This window comes from Ornithorhynchus anatinus, chromosome 1 (assembly GCF_004115215.2).
Source record: "Ornithorhynchus anatinus isolate Pmale09 chromosome 1, mOrnAna1.pri.v4, whole genome shotgun sequence".
NCBI lineage: Eukaryota > Metazoa > Chordata > Mammalia > Monotremata > Ornithorhynchidae > Ornithorhynchus > Ornithorhynchus anatinus.
Genome location: NC_041728.1, coordinates 32,035,722 through 32,056,858, shown reverse-complemented (window position 1 = coordinate 32,056,858; position 21,137 = coordinate 32,035,722). Strand labels below are relative to the sequence as shown.

Sequence of the window (21,137 nt, the reverse complement as noted above, 5' to 3'; positions counted from 1 at the left end):
TGTTCACTCTTGAATGGCTTTTACCCCCACTACTTTCAAACATGCTCATGTGTCTCATATCCTAAAAAAAACCTTTTTATTTTTTTTTGCCTGACTCAGGCACTCCGTCAATCTTTCCCCTAACCTAAGTTCACTTCTCTTTGACAACAACCCAGCACAGACAACTCACTCCTCTAACCCAACCTACTCACTGTAGCTCGATATTGTCTCTTTCACTATCGACCCCTTAGCCTCATCCTCCCTCCTGTCTGGAACTCCCTTCCAAGTCATATCCTAACTCTACCAACTCTGTTACAGTGTACTCTCCCAAGTGCTTAGTATAGTGTTTTGCACACAGTAAGCGCTCAATTCCCTCTCGGGGTTGCACCTGGGAGTTTCCAGTACTCTACTGGTCTTGACTATGGGAGGGAGAGTCAAGCAGAAGCATATCAATTCCTAGCTTGGGCAGTGGCTAGCAAGTGGAAGGCAATCTGCTACAATTCAAAACTCACCTGTGCGGGGCAGCAATGGCACGGGAGAGAGTCGAGGGTGGAGACTCAAATTTACTGCGTGGAAGGAGGCTGTGGAAAACCGCTTCTGGATTTTTCCCAAGAAAACTCTATGGATGCTCAACCAGGAACGACTGCAGATGGAGGTGGGGCATTCTGGGAGACATGTCCATGGTGTTGCTATGGTTCAGACGACTTGAGACATAAGACAAGCGCTCAATAAATGCCACTGACTGATTGATATAGACCACTACTTCCTCTATATTCACAGCACTACTAAAATGATTTCTCCTCCAAGAAGACCTATCTGAATAACCTCCGATCTCCCTACTCTGTTCCCCCTCCTATGCCCTTGGGTCAAAAGCACTTTGATACTCATTCCACCCCCAGCCCTACACCACTTATGTAACCTCTGCAACTTCTCCTACCTGTCATTTATTTTAGTTCCTGCCTCCCTCACTACAAGGATGTTTGAGGGCAGAGATCATGTCTACCAACTCTACTGTTGACACCTGTTTTCCTGCTTCTCCGTGAGCAGCAGTGGAGCAGGAACTGCTGCTTTACAACCAATTTAAAATGGCACTACATCTCTGACCCAGGCTGTATCTCCAGAGATTTCCCCCGACTGCCTAGGCAGGGGAAGGCAGGTAGACGGCTCACCCCGAAGGGGCTCAGGGTCAACCCCATTAATACACAACAAACGGGGTGTGTCAGAAGTCTCTTTCTTCTCCTGCCAACAAGGGGACACAGCATGAGAGTTCCTCCTCTGGATCTAGGAGGCAGAGCAGGCCATCCAAAGCTGCCCATCTGGCCAAAAAGCTTCCTGCTAACATCAATCGATGCTGCTGACTGAGCACTTACTGTGTGCAGAGGACGGTACTCAGCGCTTGGAAGAGTACGATACAAGTGGGTAGACACTTTTCCTGCCCACAGAGAGTTTACAATCTTCTTCTGCTCAAGCTACAGAGTGCTGGGACAGGAAATCTACAGACTAGGCTGATCGTGTCCAATTCAAACTCATTTTCCCCTGCTTTAACTCTGTCCTCTCACCCTCCCAGTAATATCCTTCTAGTTGAATCCCTATGCCTATTGCCTGCGTATGATTTGCAGAATTTTAACTCAGAAGTTTAACTCCCTCCTCATACTCCCTGCACCCTGGGTCCCCAATTTCTTGTCTCTGCTGACCTGGCCATTTACTTCATTGAGAAAATTGAAATCATCAGGCGTGAGCTCCCTAAAATCTCCCCTGCGTGTCTCCAGTCCCACCTGTCTCCTGCCCCCTTTGACTCTCCCATCTTTTCCAGCATTATGTGAAGAAGAGATCTCCCACCGCCTCTCAGAATTTACTCCCTCCACCTGCACCTTCAACCCCAACCCCTTTTGCCTTATTAAAACACTTGCCCCTCCTATTTTCCTCCCTGACAGCAATAGTAACCCCTCACTTTCCAATTGTTCCTTCTCCACTGCTTTCAAGCATGCTCATGTATTCTCTCACCCATGTATTATCTAGCCAAAAAATCCCAAAAACAAAACAATAAAAACCCTTCTTCGACTCCACGGCATCCTCCAACTATTGCCCCATCTACTTCCTATTATTCTTCTCCACACTCCTCAGGTGAATTATTTAACCCTGCTGCCTCACCTCCTCTCTTCCACTTTTCTCCTTGACCCACTGCCGTCTGGCTTCTGCCCCTTCCACTGCAAAGAAACTGCCTTCTTTAAGATCACCATTGATCTTCATGCCAAATCCAATGGCCTCTACTTTATCATAATTCCCTTCTATTTTAGAGCTGCTTTCAACACCGTGGACCATCCCCTTCTCCTTGAAACATTCTCCTACAGTTGGCTTCACTGACAGTGTTCTTCCCTGGTTCTCCTCCTCTCTCTCTGGCCCACCTTCCCAGTCTATCAGGTTCTTCTCTGACTCCTCTCATCTAACTGTAAGTGTCCTTTAGGGTTCAGTTCTGGGTCCCCTTCCATTCTCCATCTACACCTTTCTCCTTGGAGAACATCACCATTATCCTCAACTCATCTCTCTCATTTAACCCACATATTTGGTCTATCACCAAATCCTGTCAGTTCAACCGTCACAACATCTCTACAATCCACCCCTTCCTCTCCATCCAAACTGCCAACGTGCTGATCCAAGCACTTATATCCCGACTACTGCATCAGCCCCCTTCACTGACCTATCTCCACTCTAGTCCATACTTCACTCTTTTTGCCTGGATCATTTTCCTGAAAAAACATTCAGTCCATTTCTCCTCATTCTTCAACAAATTCCAAAAGCTACCTATTGACCTCCACATCAGAGAGTCCTTACCATCAGCTTTAAGGAGCTCAATCATCCCTCTCCCGCCTTCCTCACTGCGCTCCTACCACAACCCAGCCTACACACTGTACCATGATCCCATCTGTCTTACCATCAACCAACCAACCACTCACTGTACCACAATCTCATCTGTCTTGCCACCACCTTCTCACCCATGTCCTCCCTCTGACCTGGAACTTACACCATATCTGACAGTCCACCACTCTCCCAATCTTCAAAATCCTAATACGATCACACCTCTCCAAAGGCCTTCCCTGACTAGGCCTTTACTTCTTCTATTCACCCTCCCTTCTGCACTGCCTCACAAACTTGGATTCATTCATTCATTCAATCATATTTAATGAGTGCTTACAGTCCACATCCCTGAACTAAGTGCTTGGGAAAGTACATTACAACAATATACAGACACATCCCCTGCCCACTGAGTCGAGGTGGGAGGGGGAGACATCCATTAGTATAAATAAATGAATTAAAGATATGTACGTAAGCGCTGCGGGGCTGGGAGTGGGGAAGAACAAAGGGAGCAAGTCAGGGAGACGCGGAAAGAGTGGGAGAAGAGGAAAGGGGGGCTTTGTCAGGGAAAGTCTCTTGGAGGAGCCTTCAATAAAGCTTTGAAGTGGGGGAGAGTAATTGTCTGTCAGATTTGAGAATGGAGGGCATTCCAGGCCAGAGGAGGGACTTGGGAGAGGGGTTGGTCTGGAGAGAGACAAGATTGAGGCACAGTGAGAAGGTTAGCATCAGAGGAGCGAAGTGTGCAGGCTGGGTTGCAGTAGGAGAGTAGTGTGGTGAGGTAGGAGGGGGCAAGGTGATAGAGTGTTTTAAAGACAATAGTGAGGAGTTTTTGTTTGATGCAGAGGTGGATGGGCAACCCCTGGAGTTTTTGGAAGAGTGGGGAGACATGTTCTGAATATTTTTGTAGAAAAATGATCCAGGCAACAGAGTGAAGTATGGACTGGAGTGGGGAGAGACAGGAGACTGGGAGGTCAGCAAGAAGGCTGATACAGTAATTCAGGCGGGATAGGATGTGAGTGTATTAACATGGTAGCAGGCTGGATGGAGAGGAAAGGGTGGATTTTAGTGATGTTGTGGAGGTGGGACCAACAGGATTTAGTGTTGGACTGAATATGTGGGTTGAATGAGAGAGAGGAGTCAGTAATAAAGCCAAGGTTACGGGCTTGTGAGCCAGGAAGGATGGTGGTGCCATCTACAGTGATGGGAAAGTCAGGGAGGACAGGGTTTGGGTGGGAAGATAAGGAGTTTTGTTTTAGACATGTTAAGCTCGAGGTAACGAGAGGACATCTGAGTAGACATGTCCTGATGGCAAGAGGAAATGTGAGACTGCAGAGGGAGAGAGATCAGAGTTGGAGATGTACATTTGGACATCATCCTCACAGAGGTGGTAGTTGAAGCCATGGGAACGAATGAGTTCTCCAAGGGAGTGGGTGTAGATGGAGAATAGGAGACCCAGAACTGAAACTTGAGGGAGCCCCACAGTTAGAGGGTGGGAGGCAGAAGAGGAGTCCATGATGGACACTGGGAACAAATGGCCAGAGAGATAAGAGGAGAACCAGAAGAGGACAGTGTCAGTGAAGTTGAGGGTGGACAATGTTTCCAGAAGGGGGTGGTCGACAGTGTTGAAGGCAGCTGAGAGACTGAGGAGGATTAGGGTGGAGTAGAGGCTGTTGGATTTGGCAAGAAGGAGATCACTTGTGACCTTTGAGAGGGCAATTTATGTGGAGTGAAGGGGACGGAAGACAGATTGGAGGGGGTCAAGGAGAGAACTGGAGGAGAGGAACTGGAGACAGCGGGTGTACACCACTGGCTCAAGGAGTTTGGAGACGAATGATAGGAGGGAGATGGGGCAAGAACTGGAGGAAGCCGTGGGGTCAAGGCAAGGTTTTTTTAGGATGGGGAGACACGGGCATGTTTGAAAAGAGTGGGGAAGAAGCCATACTCCCCAAGCACTTAATACAAACCCCACCTCTAGCCCCGCTGCAATACCATATCAAGGAATCGATGGTATTTACTGAGCACTTACTGTGTGCAGAGCACTGGACTAAGCACTTGGGAGGGCACAGTACAACAGAGTTGGTAGACCCGTTTCCTGCCCACGAAGACCTTACAGTCTAGAGGACTGAATACCCTGAAACTCTCCCATTCCCCTATCGGTAATATATTTTAATGTCTATTTCCCCTTCTAGACTCTGAGCTTCTTGTGAGAAGCGAATGAGTCTATCAATTCCACTGTACTGTTTTCTCCCAGAGGCCTAGTACTATGCTCGGCATACAGTGAGTGCTCACTAAAAACGACTGATCGAACGACTGACTGACAAGCAGTAAGTGACAGATAGGGGAAGAAGCAGAATATAAGGACATGTACATAATCGCCGTGGGGTACGGAAATGAATGGCTTTGTACCCTCAATGCCAATATCACGGGGGCCGTCATTCCCTCTACCGCCATATACCAATAATGCCACGTACAGTCCATCTGCAGCACCCTCAGCCTCCTGGCCAACTGCACCCTCCACATCCAGGTAGATTTATGGATCACATTCCCATTACCACGATCGGCTAGTGTCCAAGAAACGTCTTCCGTTTCCAGAGTGGAGGCTCTCCCTTCCCCGACTGAAGGCGAAGTTCCGGCCTAGGGATAGCGGGTTTATTTTTAATCTTTCTCCTCACAGTGTGCTGTGACGCCAATTCCCTCCCCTGGGTGCTTCTGCTCCAGAAATCTGGAGTGCACAGATGAGGCCAATGGGGAACAGTCGCTCACAGAAACAAATGAACCATTTTTCTTTCAGCCCCTCAATCTCACAATCCCTCCCATCTCATAGCTTTGTTATTCTCAGGACTGTTGGGTGGCTTGTGAATCAAGAAGCTGCCCTCCCTGGGCCTCTGTGGCATTTCCGTATACATCCATGCCACTGACGTTTCTTTCTGGGCTCTGGTTCCCTGAATGCACGTAAGCCTAAAAGCTACAGGAGGGCCTGGGATCCCCCAATTCCACAGGCCTGGGGAGAGAGACCACCCCCCCCAGGAACCCGTTCGGCTCACCTGACATCCACCTCGCCTCCAATATGCATGATAAAAGAGCCATCCTGCTGCTTCAAGGAGTATAGATATCTCAGGAGCTTCTCCCTGAGACACAGAAGAATGGACCAAGTCAGTTCGACGGATCAATCGATCGACCGAGCAATCGTCTTCGTTAACTGAGCACTTACTGTGCGCAGAGCCCTGTACTGAACGCTCGGGAGCGTGGGTGAGTAGCCCTTGGTCTGTTTACACCCCCCGGCCTGGTCCTACCTGTCGATGATATCGAAGGCCTCTTGGGTGCCGATAATGCAGAGCGCATTGACTGCTGCATACGTTGGAGCCAGGTGCGGCTGCTGGCCGGGACCCCCTCCGAAGCCGCCATTAGGACTCTGGCATCGGTCCAGGAACTGGCACACGCTGTACGCAACGAGAAAGGAAAACAGAGGCAGAAGTCACTCTGCATGCAAGGAAAGACACTGCCCCTGGCCACCAAGAAGGAATAAACCCTCCTCTTCTCCTGTACGTTCCCCTTTTCTCTCCGGAGCGTGGGAAGAGGGCTTCCTCGTCTGTTGACTATGAATCTGGCTGATCTTCGCCCCATCCACACACGCTACTATTTCCTCACATCCCTGATCTATTTTAACGTCTCTCTGTCTCCCGCTGTAGGATCAAGAGTATTTATTAAGCGCTCCCTGTATGCAGAACACTGTATTTAGGGCTGGGAGAGGAGACTCAAGTAGGCATTAGACCCAGTCCCTGGCCCTCAGACTGTAAGCTCCTTGTCGACAGGGATCGCGTCTACCAATTCTGCTGGGCTCTACTCTCCCATAGCTGAGTAAAATGCTCTCTTAATTTATGTGCCAAGTTCATTCATTCATTCAATCATTTTTATTGAGTGCTTACTGTGTGCAGAGCAATGTACTAAGCACTTGGGAACTACAATTCAGCAACAAATAGACACAATCCCTGCCCACAAGGGCTCACATTCTAGGAGGGGGGAGACGGTGTTCACTAAGTGCTGGGGGAGATGCAAGATAAGCAAATCTACCACAGTCCCCATCCCAAACGGGGCTCATAGTCTAAGAGAGAAGGTGAACACGTATTTTATCCCCATTTTACAGATGAGGTAGCTGAGGCACAGAAAAGTGACTTATCCAGGGTGTTTCATGGAGAAAGGAGCAATCGAGTGTTAAAGGTGGCACAGAAATTCAGAGAATTGGAACAGAAACCACTGAACTTGCCTGTGAGGAGGTCATCAATGACCTTGGAGAGTACAGTCTCCATGGAGTGATTATTATTATTAATTGCCGTCATTTCCAGTTGACAGCGACTCCGTGGATATACTTTCCCCTGAACATCCTGTCCCCTACAGTAATCCGCAACCTAATGGTTCTTCCGTTATCGTTGTTATGGTTTCTATCCAACTAGCAGTTGGTCTGCCTCTTCCACATTTTCCCTGGACTTTTCCTAACATTAGTGTCTTCTCCAGAGGATTAGTCCCTCCTGATTATGTATCCAAACTATAATAATAATAATAATGTTGGTATTTGTTAAGCGCTTACTATGTGCTGAGCACTGTTCTAAGCGCTGGGGTAGACACAGGGGAATGAGGTTGTCCCACGTGGGGCTCACAGTCTCAATCCCCATTTTACAGATGGGGTAAGTGAGGCACCGAGAAGTGAAGTGACTTGCCCAGAGTCACACAGCTGACAAGTGGCAGAGCCGGGGTTCGAACCCATGACCTCTGACTCCAAAGCCCGTGCTCTTTTCCACTGAGCCACGCTGTTTCTCTGTGAAACTATGAAATGGAGGGGATGATAATCCTGACTGGAGATACACTCTAACAGCTCCTTATCAGTTTTTTGGCTTTTTTAACTCGTTCCTCCTCTGCCTCCCACCCTCTAAAAGTGGGGGCCCCTCCAGACTCAGTTTTGGGTCTCCTTCTATTCTCCATCTACACCCACTCCCTTGGGGAACTCATTCGCTCCCATGGCTACAACCACCAACTCCCTGTAGGTGTTTCCCAAATATACAACTCCAGCCCTCACCTCTTTCCTTCCCTGCATTCCCTCCGGCCTTCAGGACATCTCTATCTGAATGTCCCACCGACACCTCAAACAACCGTGTCCAAAACTAAACTCCTAATCTTCGAAGCAGAAACCTTGTCCCCTCCCCTTGTCTTTCCCATCACTATAGACGATACCACTATCCTATCTCACAAGCCCGTATCCTTGGCTTTGTCCTCAACTCGCCTTTCTCATACAACGCACATAATCAATCCGTCACCAAATCCTGCCAGTTTCACCTCCACATTGTTAAAACCTGCCCTCTCCTCTCCATCCGAACTATGACCAGGCTGATCCAACCACTTTTCCTACCCTGCTCTGACTACTGCATCAGCTTCCTCACTGACCTCTCGGCCTCCTGCCTGTCCCCACTCAAATCCATACTTCGTTCTGCTGCCCGGATCGTTTTACAACAAAATTGTTCTCCCCACTCCTCACGAGCCTCCGATGGCTGCCCATCTACGTCCCCATCAATCAGAAATTTCTAACCAACTCAATCAGCCGACCCTGTCCCACCTCACTGATCTGCTACCGCAGCCTAACCCGCACACTCCGCTCCTCTACCTCCGGCTTACTTACTGTGCCCCGATCTCATCTATATCTCCTCCAACCCTTTTCCCACGTCCTCCCCCTAGCCTGGAATTCCCTCCCTGTCCATATATCTCAGACCACTACTCTACTCTCTTCGCTTTTAGACCATTATTAAAGTCACATCTCCTCCAAGAGGCCTTCCCCAATTAAGCCCTCTTTTCCCTGGCTCCCTCTCCCTTCTGCATCATCTATGCACTTGGATCTGTGAACTTTGGGCACCTGGTATTTGCCCCACCTTCAACCCCACAGCACTTATGTACTTAACCTATGTTATATATTATAAATTATATATGTTGATCAATGTCTGTCTCCCCTTCTAGACTGGAAGCTTGTTGTGGGCAAGGCATGTGTCTACCAACTCTGTTGTACTCAAGTACAGTGTTCTGCAAATAGAAAATACTCGATAATTACCACTGAGTGATGAGGCACTGTTATTCTGAACATTTTTTTTAAATTTTCAATGATAGTCTTGCCTTGTGTGTCTGTTCTATCCCCTCTAGAATGTGAGGCATTTGCATGCCAGAGACTGTCTGAATCGGTGTGCTTGTATTATTATTATTGTATTATTCCCCGGGACTTAGAATAATTTCCTGCATATTATAAGTGCTTAAAAAATACCACTTTTACTACACAACATCTGAAAAAATACTGGGATAATAAAAAATGCTTTTATTTATCTACAGAATTTTTGGCATGGTTTTGGGGTTGGGGGAGAGACCTGTCACTATAACCTGATTTTGTTGAAAGAGCATGTACAGCACATATCTAACACACATACACACACACAGAGAGATTTATTTTATTTACGACTTTAGCAGGCTTTTCAATCTAATCAGAGTAAAAGTTGGGCCAAATCATGCCTATAAAGCAGGTACTAAACTGCATCCTCCTAACTAAAACTCCACGACAAAGTAAATGACAATAAAACCCATTTGAAAATTTTTTTCAAGGTATTAGTTAACTTCAGCCAACTCTAGCACTTATATGTGTACATTTTTTTTAGTGTGCAATCAATTATTTATCTTGATTACTCTGGAAATATTTTCATGCTTATCTTCCCTGTTAAAATGTAAATGCCTAGTGGGAATGGAACGGGTCGCTTGTTTCATACTTCCCAATCAATCAGTACAGTGAAACACACTCATAAGGCATTCAATTAATAACACCACTACTAATTTCTAACATTAACGAGGAAGCTACTTAGGAGGAAAAAGGGAGATGATGGGCAAATAGCCTCCAATGCAAAATGCATCACATTTAAACTCGTTATCATTTGAAAAATACCCTGCACGTAGGAAAAATTTTTACGAAGGGACCTGAAATAGTGGTTAAATGTAACATAGGATTTACTAATGACAAAATGAACAAGGAGACAAAGGTGACTGATTTGGGTTGGAGATCAAAAACGAGAAAATTTTTCTATTAAAAAAAAAACCTAACTCAGAAATGTCCATTTCTCTCTGCTCACCAGGCCTGAAGTTTTGCTCGGCACATAGTAAGCGCTTAACAAATACCAACATTATTATTATTATTAAGTTTTGTCGGGTCACCAGAAACAGGAATCGACAAGAGTGCTTTTGGCCACCAGAGGGTACCAAAATTCCTCCCTACACACTGCAGAAGTAGAATGCGTGGAAAATCAGAAGGGAAATATTTGTTCTGGGCTGGAGATGTGGAAGAGAGAAAGGAGAGTCGAACCCCAGAGCAACCTCTGGGCTGGGTTCAATTCTGGAACCAGCATTTCCTGAAGACTAAATCAGTTTCTATTCATTACAAAATCAAAAACACATGAATAACCTCAGTCTCGATAGATCGACGATATTTATTGAGCACTTGCTATGTGCAGAGCACTGAACTAAGCACTTGGGAGAAATCAACACAACAGAATTGGTGGACCCATTCCCTGTCCACAGCGGGCTTACAGGCTACATTTATAGACATTGTCCTATTGTGTCATAATTTTAAGGAGGGTTTGTTTAAAAGGGGACATTCAATATCCCGCTTCAGGTGGGACTCAGCAAATCTGATCCCCACATTGCTTGAGGCAGCTTAAGGACGGCCAAATAAATACTAAATATCCTCCAGACAAAGAGCTCTCCCCTCATGATGAGGTGGTTTTGCTGCCATAGTGGGAATTCATTCATTCATTCAGTCGTATTTTTGGAGCACTCACTGTGTGCAGAGCACTGTACTAAGCACCTGGAAAGCAAAATTCAACAACAAAGAGAGACAAGCCCTGCCCAGACACATTCCCTGCCCACAGTGAGCTTACGGTCATCAGGGCCACCATCAAAGAATGATCAGATAGTCAAAGCGAGTGCTCTCGTTGAAAATTTCCCTTATCACATATTTTATTACATTTGACTTTGCCTAGTTAAATTTGAAAGCAGTTATTATTGTTCGGCTCATTTTAAAAGGTGCCATCACAGAGATATTCGTGCAATCATATTTATTCCTTCATTCATTCTCACTTCACCTATGCCCTTCTAACAATCAATCAAGTATTCTGCTTGATCGTTCACTGGGTGCAGAGCACTGGACTAAGCACTTGGGAGAGCACCCTGCAACTGAGTTGGCAGACGCGTTCCCTGCCCGCAACGAGCTTACGGTCTAGAGGGGGAGGGAGACATTAATATAAATAAATAAGTTACAGATTTGCACTTCAGTGGTATTTGTTAAGCACTTATTATAGACCCAAACACTGTAGTAAGATAATCAGGTCCCACATGAGGCTCACAGGAGGGAGAACAGAAGGCTGAGGGTGGGATGAATATTAAGCGCTTAAAGGGAATCATTCCTAGTGCACAGCTGATGCAGAAGCGAGAAGGAGCCAGGGAAGAAGGCTTAATCGGGAAAGATCTCTTGGAGATTTAACGGTATTAAGGCTCTAAAGGTGAGGTCTGGCATATACGAAGCAGCGTGGTCTAGCAGACAGAGCACGGGCCTGGGAGTCAGAAGGTCATGGGTTCTAACCCCAGCTTCGCCACTTGCTTCTTGCGTGACCTTGGACGAGTCACTTCACTTCTCTGGGCCTCAGATGCCTCATCTGTAAAAATGGGGATTGAGACTATGAGCCCCACGTGGGACAGCGACTGCACCCAACCCGATTTGCTTGCATCCACTCAGGGCTCAGTCCAGTGCCCGGCACACAGTAAGCGCTTAGAGAAATAACATAATAATTATTTTGAAGGGGGAGGGAGTTCTGGACCAGAAGCGGGACACAGGCAAGGAGTCGGTGAGATAGACGAAGCACAGCGAGTAAATTGGTGCTAGAGAAGCTATGGGTGCAGGCTGGCCCGTAGTATATCAGTGAGGGAGGTGAAGCGGGGGAGAGCTGATTGAGTGCTATAAAGATGATGGTAAGGAACTTCTGCTTGATGTGGAGGTGGATGGGCAACAACTGGAGGATTTTTGAGCAGATGCACACTGAGCTGTTTTTAGAAAAATGCTGGGCAGCAGAGTGAAGTACGGACTGGAGTGGGAAGAGACAGTAGGCGAGAGAGGTCAGCGAGGAGTGATCACGGCAGTACAGGATAAGTGCTTGGATCTGCTAGCAGCAGTATGGAGAGGAGAAGGAGGATTTTAACCATGTGAAGGTAGAACCGACAGGATCCGCTGACAGACTGGGTTGCACGACAGAGATGAGTCGAGGATAACGCCAAGGTAATGGGCTCACGAGAGACAGTGGTATTATCTACAGTGATGGGAAAGACAAGAGGACAGGGTCTGGGTGGGAAGAGAAGTTCTGTTTTGGATATGTTTAGTGTGAGGTGTCAGGGGGACATCCAGATTGAGATGTCCTGAAGGCAGGAGGAAAAGCAAGATGGCAGGGAAGGAATGAGGTTGGGGCGGGAGGGAAAAATTTGGGAATCATCTGTGTAAAGATGGTAGTTGAAGCCATGGAAGCAGAAGACTGAAGCTGGGGATGGATCTTCAGAAGAGCCCAGAGGATGCTGATCATTCAGTGAATCAGGAAACAAAAGGAAATGGCTCCCGTCTCCCTCCCTCAACTAGGCCACCGCAATCGCATCCTTCTAGGAGCCCAACTCCACCTGTCCCCAGATGGCAACCAAACAACTTTTCCTTCTTTTTCCTGTTTACCCATAACTATGGCTGAAATTAAACACTTACTATGTTTTACATGCTTGGGTAGAAACCAAGTTATGAGACTGGACCCATGCTCGTGTTCAGTGTTCATTTTCAATCACATTGAGTGCTTACTGCGTGCAAAGCACTGCATTAAGTGCCTAGGAGAGTACACTGTAACAACAGACAGACCCATTCCTGCCCACAATGAGCTCACAGCCTAGAGGGAGAGACAGACATTAATATAAATAGATAAGTGAATAAATAAATTACTAAATATACATATGTGCTGTGGGGATGGAAGGGAAGATGAATCAAGGAGCAAGTCAGAGCGGAGCAGAAGGGAGTGTGAGAAGAGGAGAGGAGGGCTTAGTCAGGGAAGGCTTCTTGGAGGAGATGTGCCTTCAATGAGGTTTTGAAGGGGGGGAGAGCAATTATCTGTCTGACAAGAGGAGGGAGGGCGTTCCAGGCCACAGGTAGGATGTGGGCTAGAGGTTGACATCGAGACAGAAGAGATTGCGGTACAGTGAGGAGGTTGGCATTAGAGGAACCAAGTGGGCGGGCCGGGTTGTAGCAGGAGAGTAACGAGGTGAGGTGGGATGTGGCAAGGTGGCCAATGGTGACCCAATCCCTGTCCCACACAGGACTCCCAATCTACTTGATCCATGTTTAACAGATGAGAGCTCTGAGACCCAGAGAGGTTACGTGGCTTGCTCCAGGTCGCAGAGTCGGCTAGCCTGGATGCTGGAACTTGAACCTGGCCTTCCTATTCCCAGTCCTGTGCTCTTTCCACTAGGCTCTGCTACCTCTGCCCTCAGGACCAGGTTAAAGCCCTACTGGACCCAGAACGCAGTACTAGTAACAGTAGCAAGTGCTTAATAATCATAATGATGGTATTTGTTAAGCGCTTACTATGTGCCAAGCACTGCTCTAAGCGCTGAGGTAGATACCAGGTAATCAGGTTGACCCACGTGGGGGCTCACAGTCTTAATCCCCATTTTACAGATGAGGTACCTGAGGCACTGAAGTGAAGCGATTTGCCCACAGTCACACAGTTGATAAATGGCGGGGCCGGGATTAGAAACCACGACCTCTGACTCCCAAGCCCGTGCTCTTTTCACTAATCCACACTTCTTCCTCTGTGCAGAGCACTGTGGGCACCTACTGTCCCTCCCTACCCTCCCCGGAGCACACCCACCCTCACGAGTCGAAGAGAAGGGAAAGAGATTTACCAGCGCCTGGGTGCTTCCCTGTCAGGGGATCCCAGGGGGACTACACCCTCCCCCTGCTAGACTCCCCCGCACCAACAGAAACCCACAGGGAGAAGCAAATGTTCTCTAGGGGATGATGCGGTTGGAATTCTGGAAAAAGTCCCAGCAGGCCAATAAGAAACGCTTTCAAACTCTCCAGGAATCCAGGGATTCGCAAGGAGTCACCTGGTGTTTCCTCGAGAGGTCCTGAATATCAGGACCCTTGCCAAACTTGTTATTTTTATTTTTCCTTAGGGTTCAATTCTTTTTCTTTTATTATCCAGAACTGCTGGCTTGTCTCTTTGTAGTCCCTTATCCTGCCCTTTGATTTTGCTCTTCGAGAGCTAACTTCCTTCAGAAGGCTCCAAGTGTCCGCTGCCAGGAAGGGCCAGGTGGTCTGCAGGCCAGATCCGGTCCGGCCCAGCCAATTTCATCTGTCTCGTCGGTCCTATCTGAGTTGGCTTTAGGTCACTCGCCCCTACCCTGTAATGCTCCTCGCTCTGTTTCAGCCTCAGCCACTGGTAATAACCTCCTGGAGTGCTGTGACTCTGAAACCACAGATATGTGGGGGTTACTAACATGTGGGGGTTATTAAGAGTACTGGTGGACGGCCCAGAATCAGGAAGAAGCCATGGTGGAAGCGGCTGAACCTTCACAGTTTAAGCCTTCCTTTATTCTCCGTCTTTTCAGCCTGCCAAAGAAATAACCCTATTTGTAATTTATTTTGATGTCTTTCTTTCCCTGCAGACTGTAAGCTCCTTTTGGGCAGGGGTCACAACCACCAACTATCCCCAACGCTTAGTAGAGTGACAGTAAGCACAGTAAGTGCTCAATAAATTCCATGGATTGACTGATCAAATGTGGTAAGTGAGTTCGTTGTGGACAGGGACTGTGTCTGTCTGTTGTTGTATAGTTACTCTCCCAATTGCTTAGTACGGTGCTTTGCACACACTAGGCATTCAGTAAATACGACTGAGCGAATGAAGTGGCCAGTGGACTAAAGGAGGTCTGGTGTCCCCCCTCCGTTACCATCCCCTTGCCCCCCGGCTTCCAGATTTGCTACAGTGTCCAGTGGGTAAGGAGGGCAGGGAAGACTGATAAACTGCCTATATTCCCCTGAACCTGGACTTAACTCCTTCCTGCTCCTGCAGGAACTGGAGCAAGAGTTGATAATAATAATAATAGTATTTATTAAACCCATACTATGTGGCAAACCCTGGGTAAAAACAAGATAATCTGATCGGACACAGTCCCACAAGGGGCCCTCAGTCTAAGAGGGAGAACAAGGCTTTTATCCCATTTTTTTTTTACAGATGAGGAAATTAAGGCCCAAACAAGTTAACTGACTTGGCCCAGGCAGATGGGAGAGCTGGAAATATAATCCAAGTCCTCCGATTCCCAGGCCCTTGCTCTTTCAAATGATGGCAAGTAAGAGGGAGAGGGGCGACTTGTAACTGGCTCCTTCTCAGAGGGTTTTAGGAGGACTGGGGCGAGAAGCGGGACGGGTGGGGTGCCTGCAACACCCTCCCCGTCACCCCAAAACCTATACCAAGACCTTCCCAGGCAACTGTTTCCTGGAACTGCCGCCCCAAAGCTTGAACCCCCAGGGATGGCCACCTTGAAGGAGACACACTCCTCCCTGTATACTGATATTCCATGATTAGCACTCTTAATTAGTCCCATCAAATACAGCATTAAAGGAAAGAATGCTAAAAGAATATAGGTTTCCATGGGAAATGAATGAAGGTTGCTAATGTTTCCAGATCCCAAAAGTTGGTTAAAATAGGCTAAATATGTTAAAAACAATGTTAAGAAACACAATTAAGTTAACGTGATTAATTTACAGGAACAAGTGGCAGAAGAGCCATGATAAAAGATTGTGAATTTAAACAATTACATACACAGAACTCATGCATGTTGCTCAGAATGCAGGAGCGGCACAACTCCCTACTTAGACTGTAAACTTGTTAGGAGCAGAAAACGTGTCTATTAATTTCTCTTGAACTGTACTCTCCCAAGCACTTATAACACTTCTCTGCACAGATTAAGTGCTCAATTAATACCACTGATTGGATTGGGACAGGGACTGTTTTCTATCTGATCATCTTGTATCACTCAAGAATAATGCTTTGCACATAGCAACATTATTATTATATTATTATTAATAATCCTAGTACTATCATGAACCACCGTAAGAAATATTGGCATAAGGTTCAATGGCACTATTGCAAAAAAGTGTCGAAAGGACGCTATAGTGAGGGTTCCCTGTAGACATAAAAGATGTCCCCGCTGCTTTAAAAACGAAAGCTCCCGACTGATCATTTAAAAGAAAAGTCACATATGCCTTTCTTGGCACAATAAAGTCCCGCTTCTCAGAAAACGTGCTCCGACTCCTCGCCGAGGGTCAGAACCAATATGGGCTCTCCCATCCTGGTGGGGAGGAGACAGATTTTACTCCCCTTTAGGAGGGATGCAAAAGGGGGTTAAAGAAGCCCACAGCGGGTTAAGAAGCCCAATTCCTCACTATCCCCACCAACCACGTTCATCACAAGACACCCTGCCCAGGAAGCAAAAATGAGAGATTATTGTTGAGCAGAATGAATGAAACAATGCGCCCTTCTATTCTAGTGGCATTACAGTGTGACCCAAGCCGGGGCCCCAACTGGCCTCCTTGCGGCCTGGTGGAGCCCCTGCCGTGTACGCTGCATGGAAACAAATTCTATCCGAGAGTCTTCCCCCGCCCCAGAGTCGCGTTCCCAAGAGCCTCGAGGATCCAGGCTCATCTGCCTTTCCTCGCCGCATTCTCCCCACGCCAGTCTCAGCTTCATCCCCCAATTCCTAATTCTGACCCTCATCTTCCAGTCCCCGAAGAGGGCTCCCAAGCCCGCAGCGAGGCTCTTCTCGGAATATAAATGACGGCGGGTTTTTTCCCAGAGAAAAAAGGAGCACAATCCACAGGTTACCATCCTGCCCGAATGACAGAGGAAGATTCATCCAATTACATCTCAGTCATCCAAAAGGGGTTTGAGAGTGGACAGCAGAATGTTTGTCCACAAGACGCCATTAGCAACAAAGGGCGAGTAAGTGGAGGTTGTTTAAAAGCCAGCTCTGCACCTTCCACTATTCTCTCGCTGATCCAAGAACCCCATCTCTGTGTCTGGGGCTGACGATATCGTTGAACTTATCTTCCTTTCTTCCCAGTTTCACGGCCAGAAGCAGCCTAATGTTTAGGAATAGACTGTAGACTCCTTGTGAGCTACCAACTTTTTGTGTTGTGCTTTCCCAAGCATTTAGTACAGTGCTCTGCACACATCAAGCACTCCATAAATATCAGTGATTAATTAATTGCAGAGCATATTTACTTCCTCAAAGGACTTCCACATCAATTCTTTTATTCTCACAGTATTCCTATGAGATAGGGAATAGCATCTGAAGCAGAGAGAGGTTAAAGGGACTTATCCAAGGTCACACTGTCAACCACTGATGGAGCTGGGACTAAAACCAGGTCTCATGATACCCCCCACCTCCTCTATCAGAAACAGAATGTTGGGTACAGAGACTGCCTTTGGGTTAATCCCACTCCACCTGGCTGAGGGGTTCTCTGGGGGCAGACTTTACCCCTGCCAGTCTACTTGCTGGTTGCCAGCGAGAAATCACCTCCTCCAAGAGGCGTTCCCAGACTGAGCTCCTCTTCCCCCTCTACTCCCTCTGCCATCCCCCCTTTACCTCTCCGCAGCTAAAGCCTCATTTTCCCCTTTTCCCTCTGCTCCTCCACCTCTCCCTTCCCATCCCCACAGCACTGTACTCGTCCGCTCAACTGTATATATTTTCGTTACCCTATTTATTTTGTTAATGAATTGTACATCGCCTCGATTCTATTTAGTTGCCATCGGTTTTTACGAGATGTTCTTCCCCTTGACGCTGTTTAGTGCCATTGTTCTTGTCTGTCCGTCTCCCCCGATTAGACTGTAAGCCCGTCAAACGGCAGGGACCGTCTCTATCTGTTGCCGACTTGTTCATCCCAAGCGCTTAGTACAGTGCTCTGCACATAGTAAGCGCTCAATAAATACTATTGAATGAATGAACTTCTGGCATACCAGAAGTGCGAGTGCTGTGCAAACCACTTTCACCACACTCAGTTCCTCTCTGCAACCTCTCGATCCCCAAGTCTCAGGATTGAAACTCATCCATCGTTCCTGAAGGGAAACCCCGCCATCGCGGAGGGTTCCTAGAGAGCTCCCTTGAGGAGCACGCCTACCTCCCACAAGAAGCCATGGTCCCAGAAGGTCCTGCTGACCAATGAAGCGGTGACTTCCCTCCCTCACAAGAGGCCTCAGCAGGTGCTCAACGATGCTCAAGAAACTTACAAAACAGTAAACTAACAAGCCACATAGCCCAGAACCCTCCTTTTGCGTCTCCCAAGTTTTTCTACCCACCAGATTAGAGACCAAAAGGCTGCCTAAATGTGAGCATTTTAGGTCACTGTGAGTAAGAATTTCCCCAGGAATTCAGTCTATTAGAAAGTAAAATCCCCGCGCTTCAAATACGTTATCAGGAGCCCCCGAAACAGTTCTGCAAGTAAAAAAAAATACCAGAATGCTGGCTCCCCACTCTTCCCCTCATTCTTGTCACCCTACCCTTCCACCCTGGTAGGCAAGTGGGCTTTGGTTGGGGAGGAGGATTGGTGGTGAGTTCCTGGTAGTGAGCAAGCAGACTTTCAGGGTGTGAAGGGGGGCAGCTGCAGAGGCTCTGGGCTCTGCGGTGTACTGGGAAAGGCGGGGCTGCCGGCAACCAGAAAGATATCAGACGACAGGAGCTGGGAAGGGGTGTGAGGTCGGGGGGGGCTGTCCGCGCCATGGCCCGACCCAACGTGGCCCAACCCCAACTCCCCACTGTCTACCCATCCTCCGCCGCCCACATCCCTCAGCCCCCGCTGCCCGGAAATGCCCGTCCCGGGGCCGTGGACACCGGAGCCAAGTGACTTCCGACGCCGTCCCGGGAATCGTCGCCGCACCAGGCCAAACTCACTCTGAAGCCACCGATTCTGGGAGGGGCTCATCAAGCAGCTCCAAACTGTGCAGGATCCAATAGCATAGCCAGGGGCGGCTGGCATCCAGACACTGCGAGAGAGGCAGGGAAGAAAAAACAGCCCTTATTCAGAGACTCCGGGACCCCGCTGACAAGGCAGCATCTGTTTCCCTCCAGGCAGCTTGCCCAGAGCGGGGCGGCAATGCTATTGATAAGAATCAGTGAATGAAGGCAGGCTACACCATGTGACTTGAGCTTTGGCCTTACTCAGCAGCTCCAAATATTTTATGTGAGAAAGGGACAATATCATGAAGGATTTCACCTTAGGGCCAGGAGGCCTAAGGTTTCACGGAGGCCAAGGAGCGGGAAAGCTAGTAGGCTTCTGGACAACCGGGCCCGGGGCACTTCCCGTGCCTGAGGGAGACAGCTGGGTCAGGGAACCTCAGGAAGGGGAGTCTTCTCGGTGAGGGGTTGGTGCAAAGGAAAGGTCTGGGATTCAAAAGGAAAGGGCGGTGAAAGGGGGTCCCTAGGCCCCTACAAGGATGCTAGACCACGGGTTTTTCTTAGAGAGGGACCGGGGAGGAACAAGCGAAAGCTCCGTAGAGGTTTACATCGATCCCCTCTCTAATGGGGGATCTCGAGGAGGTTTCTGGGCCAGGTTCTGGAGACCCTCCCCTAGGGCCCAAGGGCTGTCACCCTTCTGCCCCGGGGCACTGGACATCATAAGTGGGGAAGGAGACACTAAAGTCTCTCAGGCCGAAATTGAACAATGACGGGGGGGGGCCGGGTTGAGGGAAGAGTTGTCGCTCCTCACCGAGAGTGTGAAAACAGGACTTTTTTTTTTTTTTTAACAGGCCGACATTATCCCAGGATTTAATATAGTTCCTACCCGTGGCAAGCTAAAGAGGTAAGAATATGCCCTAAAGGCATCAGTCAGAAACTGCCTTTAGACACTGAGAAGGAGGAAAGGACCATTTGGTCTTTAATGGTGGTCATGAACCCTGTTTTAGCAGGCATTTGGAAAATGTCCCTCGAAATGGATTGGGAAGGATGGAGGCTGTAGGAACAGCCCGAGAACTGGTCAGGGGAAGAGCAGAGCACCTCTTTACTGATGCCAGACTGGTGTGCTCTGCTCCCAGCCAGAGGGGTCTGCCATTTGACGTTTCTCACCTAGCTCTGGGCGCACAACGAACATTTAATAAACGTCATTCATTACTTCTGCACCCCACGGTCTCTGGAAGGCCACGTCTGTCTCCTTTGCTTGCAACTGAATAGCAGGTGGAGCAGACTTCATTTTGGTATGACATCCAGGCCTGAAAGTTCCCCACTGCCTTGTATACCTACCTCGTAGGCATCGGTCAGCTGACGCAGGCCTCTTTTCAGATAGTGAAAGTGCTTTTCTCGCTGCAGAATGAGCCTATAGAGACAAAGAGCACTGTAATACTCCTCTGAAATTTCACGCTCTATTTCCGGACCACAAACCTCAATCATTCAAACAGTGGGATATAATGAATGCTTACTATGCACAGCACTGTACTAAGTCTTTGGGAGAGTATGATACAAAATAAACTCAATCCTCACAGCTCACCGTGAAATTCTGAAAAAAAGACAGAAAGTCGGTCTTATTTTTACGCCCAAGTCTGGGAGCAATGATCACATAGATGCTAACGTGCCAGGATCTGAAGGTCTCATTAGGAAATACCTTGGAGCTCCCTAAGCGATATTTCCTCCTTGGAGACAGAAAGTTTATATATCTGGGGAGAAGCTGTAGTCCTCGTTCTGTTAGCCCGATTGTTTCACACATTATAAAAGTAGTTTGGAGACTAGAAACCTGGTTTTCTGGTTCTCCCCACAAGACCCCACTGTCCCTTCTGCCCTTTCTTATCGCCAGGATTTCTTCTGGGAAGTGAAGAGCGGTTACTTGTTTGTGGTTGTTTCTGTGTCCGCTCCTTGGTTATCCAGCATTTGCTCTAACACAGCTATTATTCCCTCACTGAAATTCCAACTCCCACTGCTGACCCAGGCCCTTGGCCCGTGGGTCGTGTTTGTTTTCCTCAGCCCGAGGCGCTTGTCGGTGTTTATGCCAGCCCGGGGGCCTCGAACAGGAATGTGCTGCCCGTAGCCAGCTGCACATATGGGGAACACGGGGGCGGCAGGGGAGAAGCAGAGAGGCCGCACTCCCTAGGTGAACCGGATCCGAAAAGGAGACCAGCTGAGGAACAAGAGGAATGCTTATTATGGGCAGGATACGTGTCTGCTAA

At 48.1% G+C, this 21,137-nt stretch overlaps 1 protein-coding gene across 2 annotated transcripts in view; it reads right to left on the bottom strand.

The window, feature by feature from the left end:
* Positions 1-21,137, bottom strand: part of FNTB (farnesyltransferase, CAAX box, beta) — a 78,130-nt gene that overhangs the window by 35,460 nt on the left and 21,533 nt on the right. For both annotated transcript variants that reach the window (XM_029065405.2, XM_029065396.1), the window contains exons 3-6: positions 20,221-20,293; positions 18,877-18,968; positions 6,126-6,272; positions 5,877-5,960 (exon numbers count right to left, since the gene is read on the bottom strand). In XM_029065405.2, coding sequence (XP_028921238.1) covers positions 5,877-5,960; positions 6,126-6,272; positions 18,877-18,968; positions 20,221-20,293 — 396 coding nt within the window. The remainder of the gene's footprint in view (positions 1-5,876; positions 5,961-6,125; positions 6,273-18,876; positions 18,969-20,220; positions 20,294-21,137) is intronic.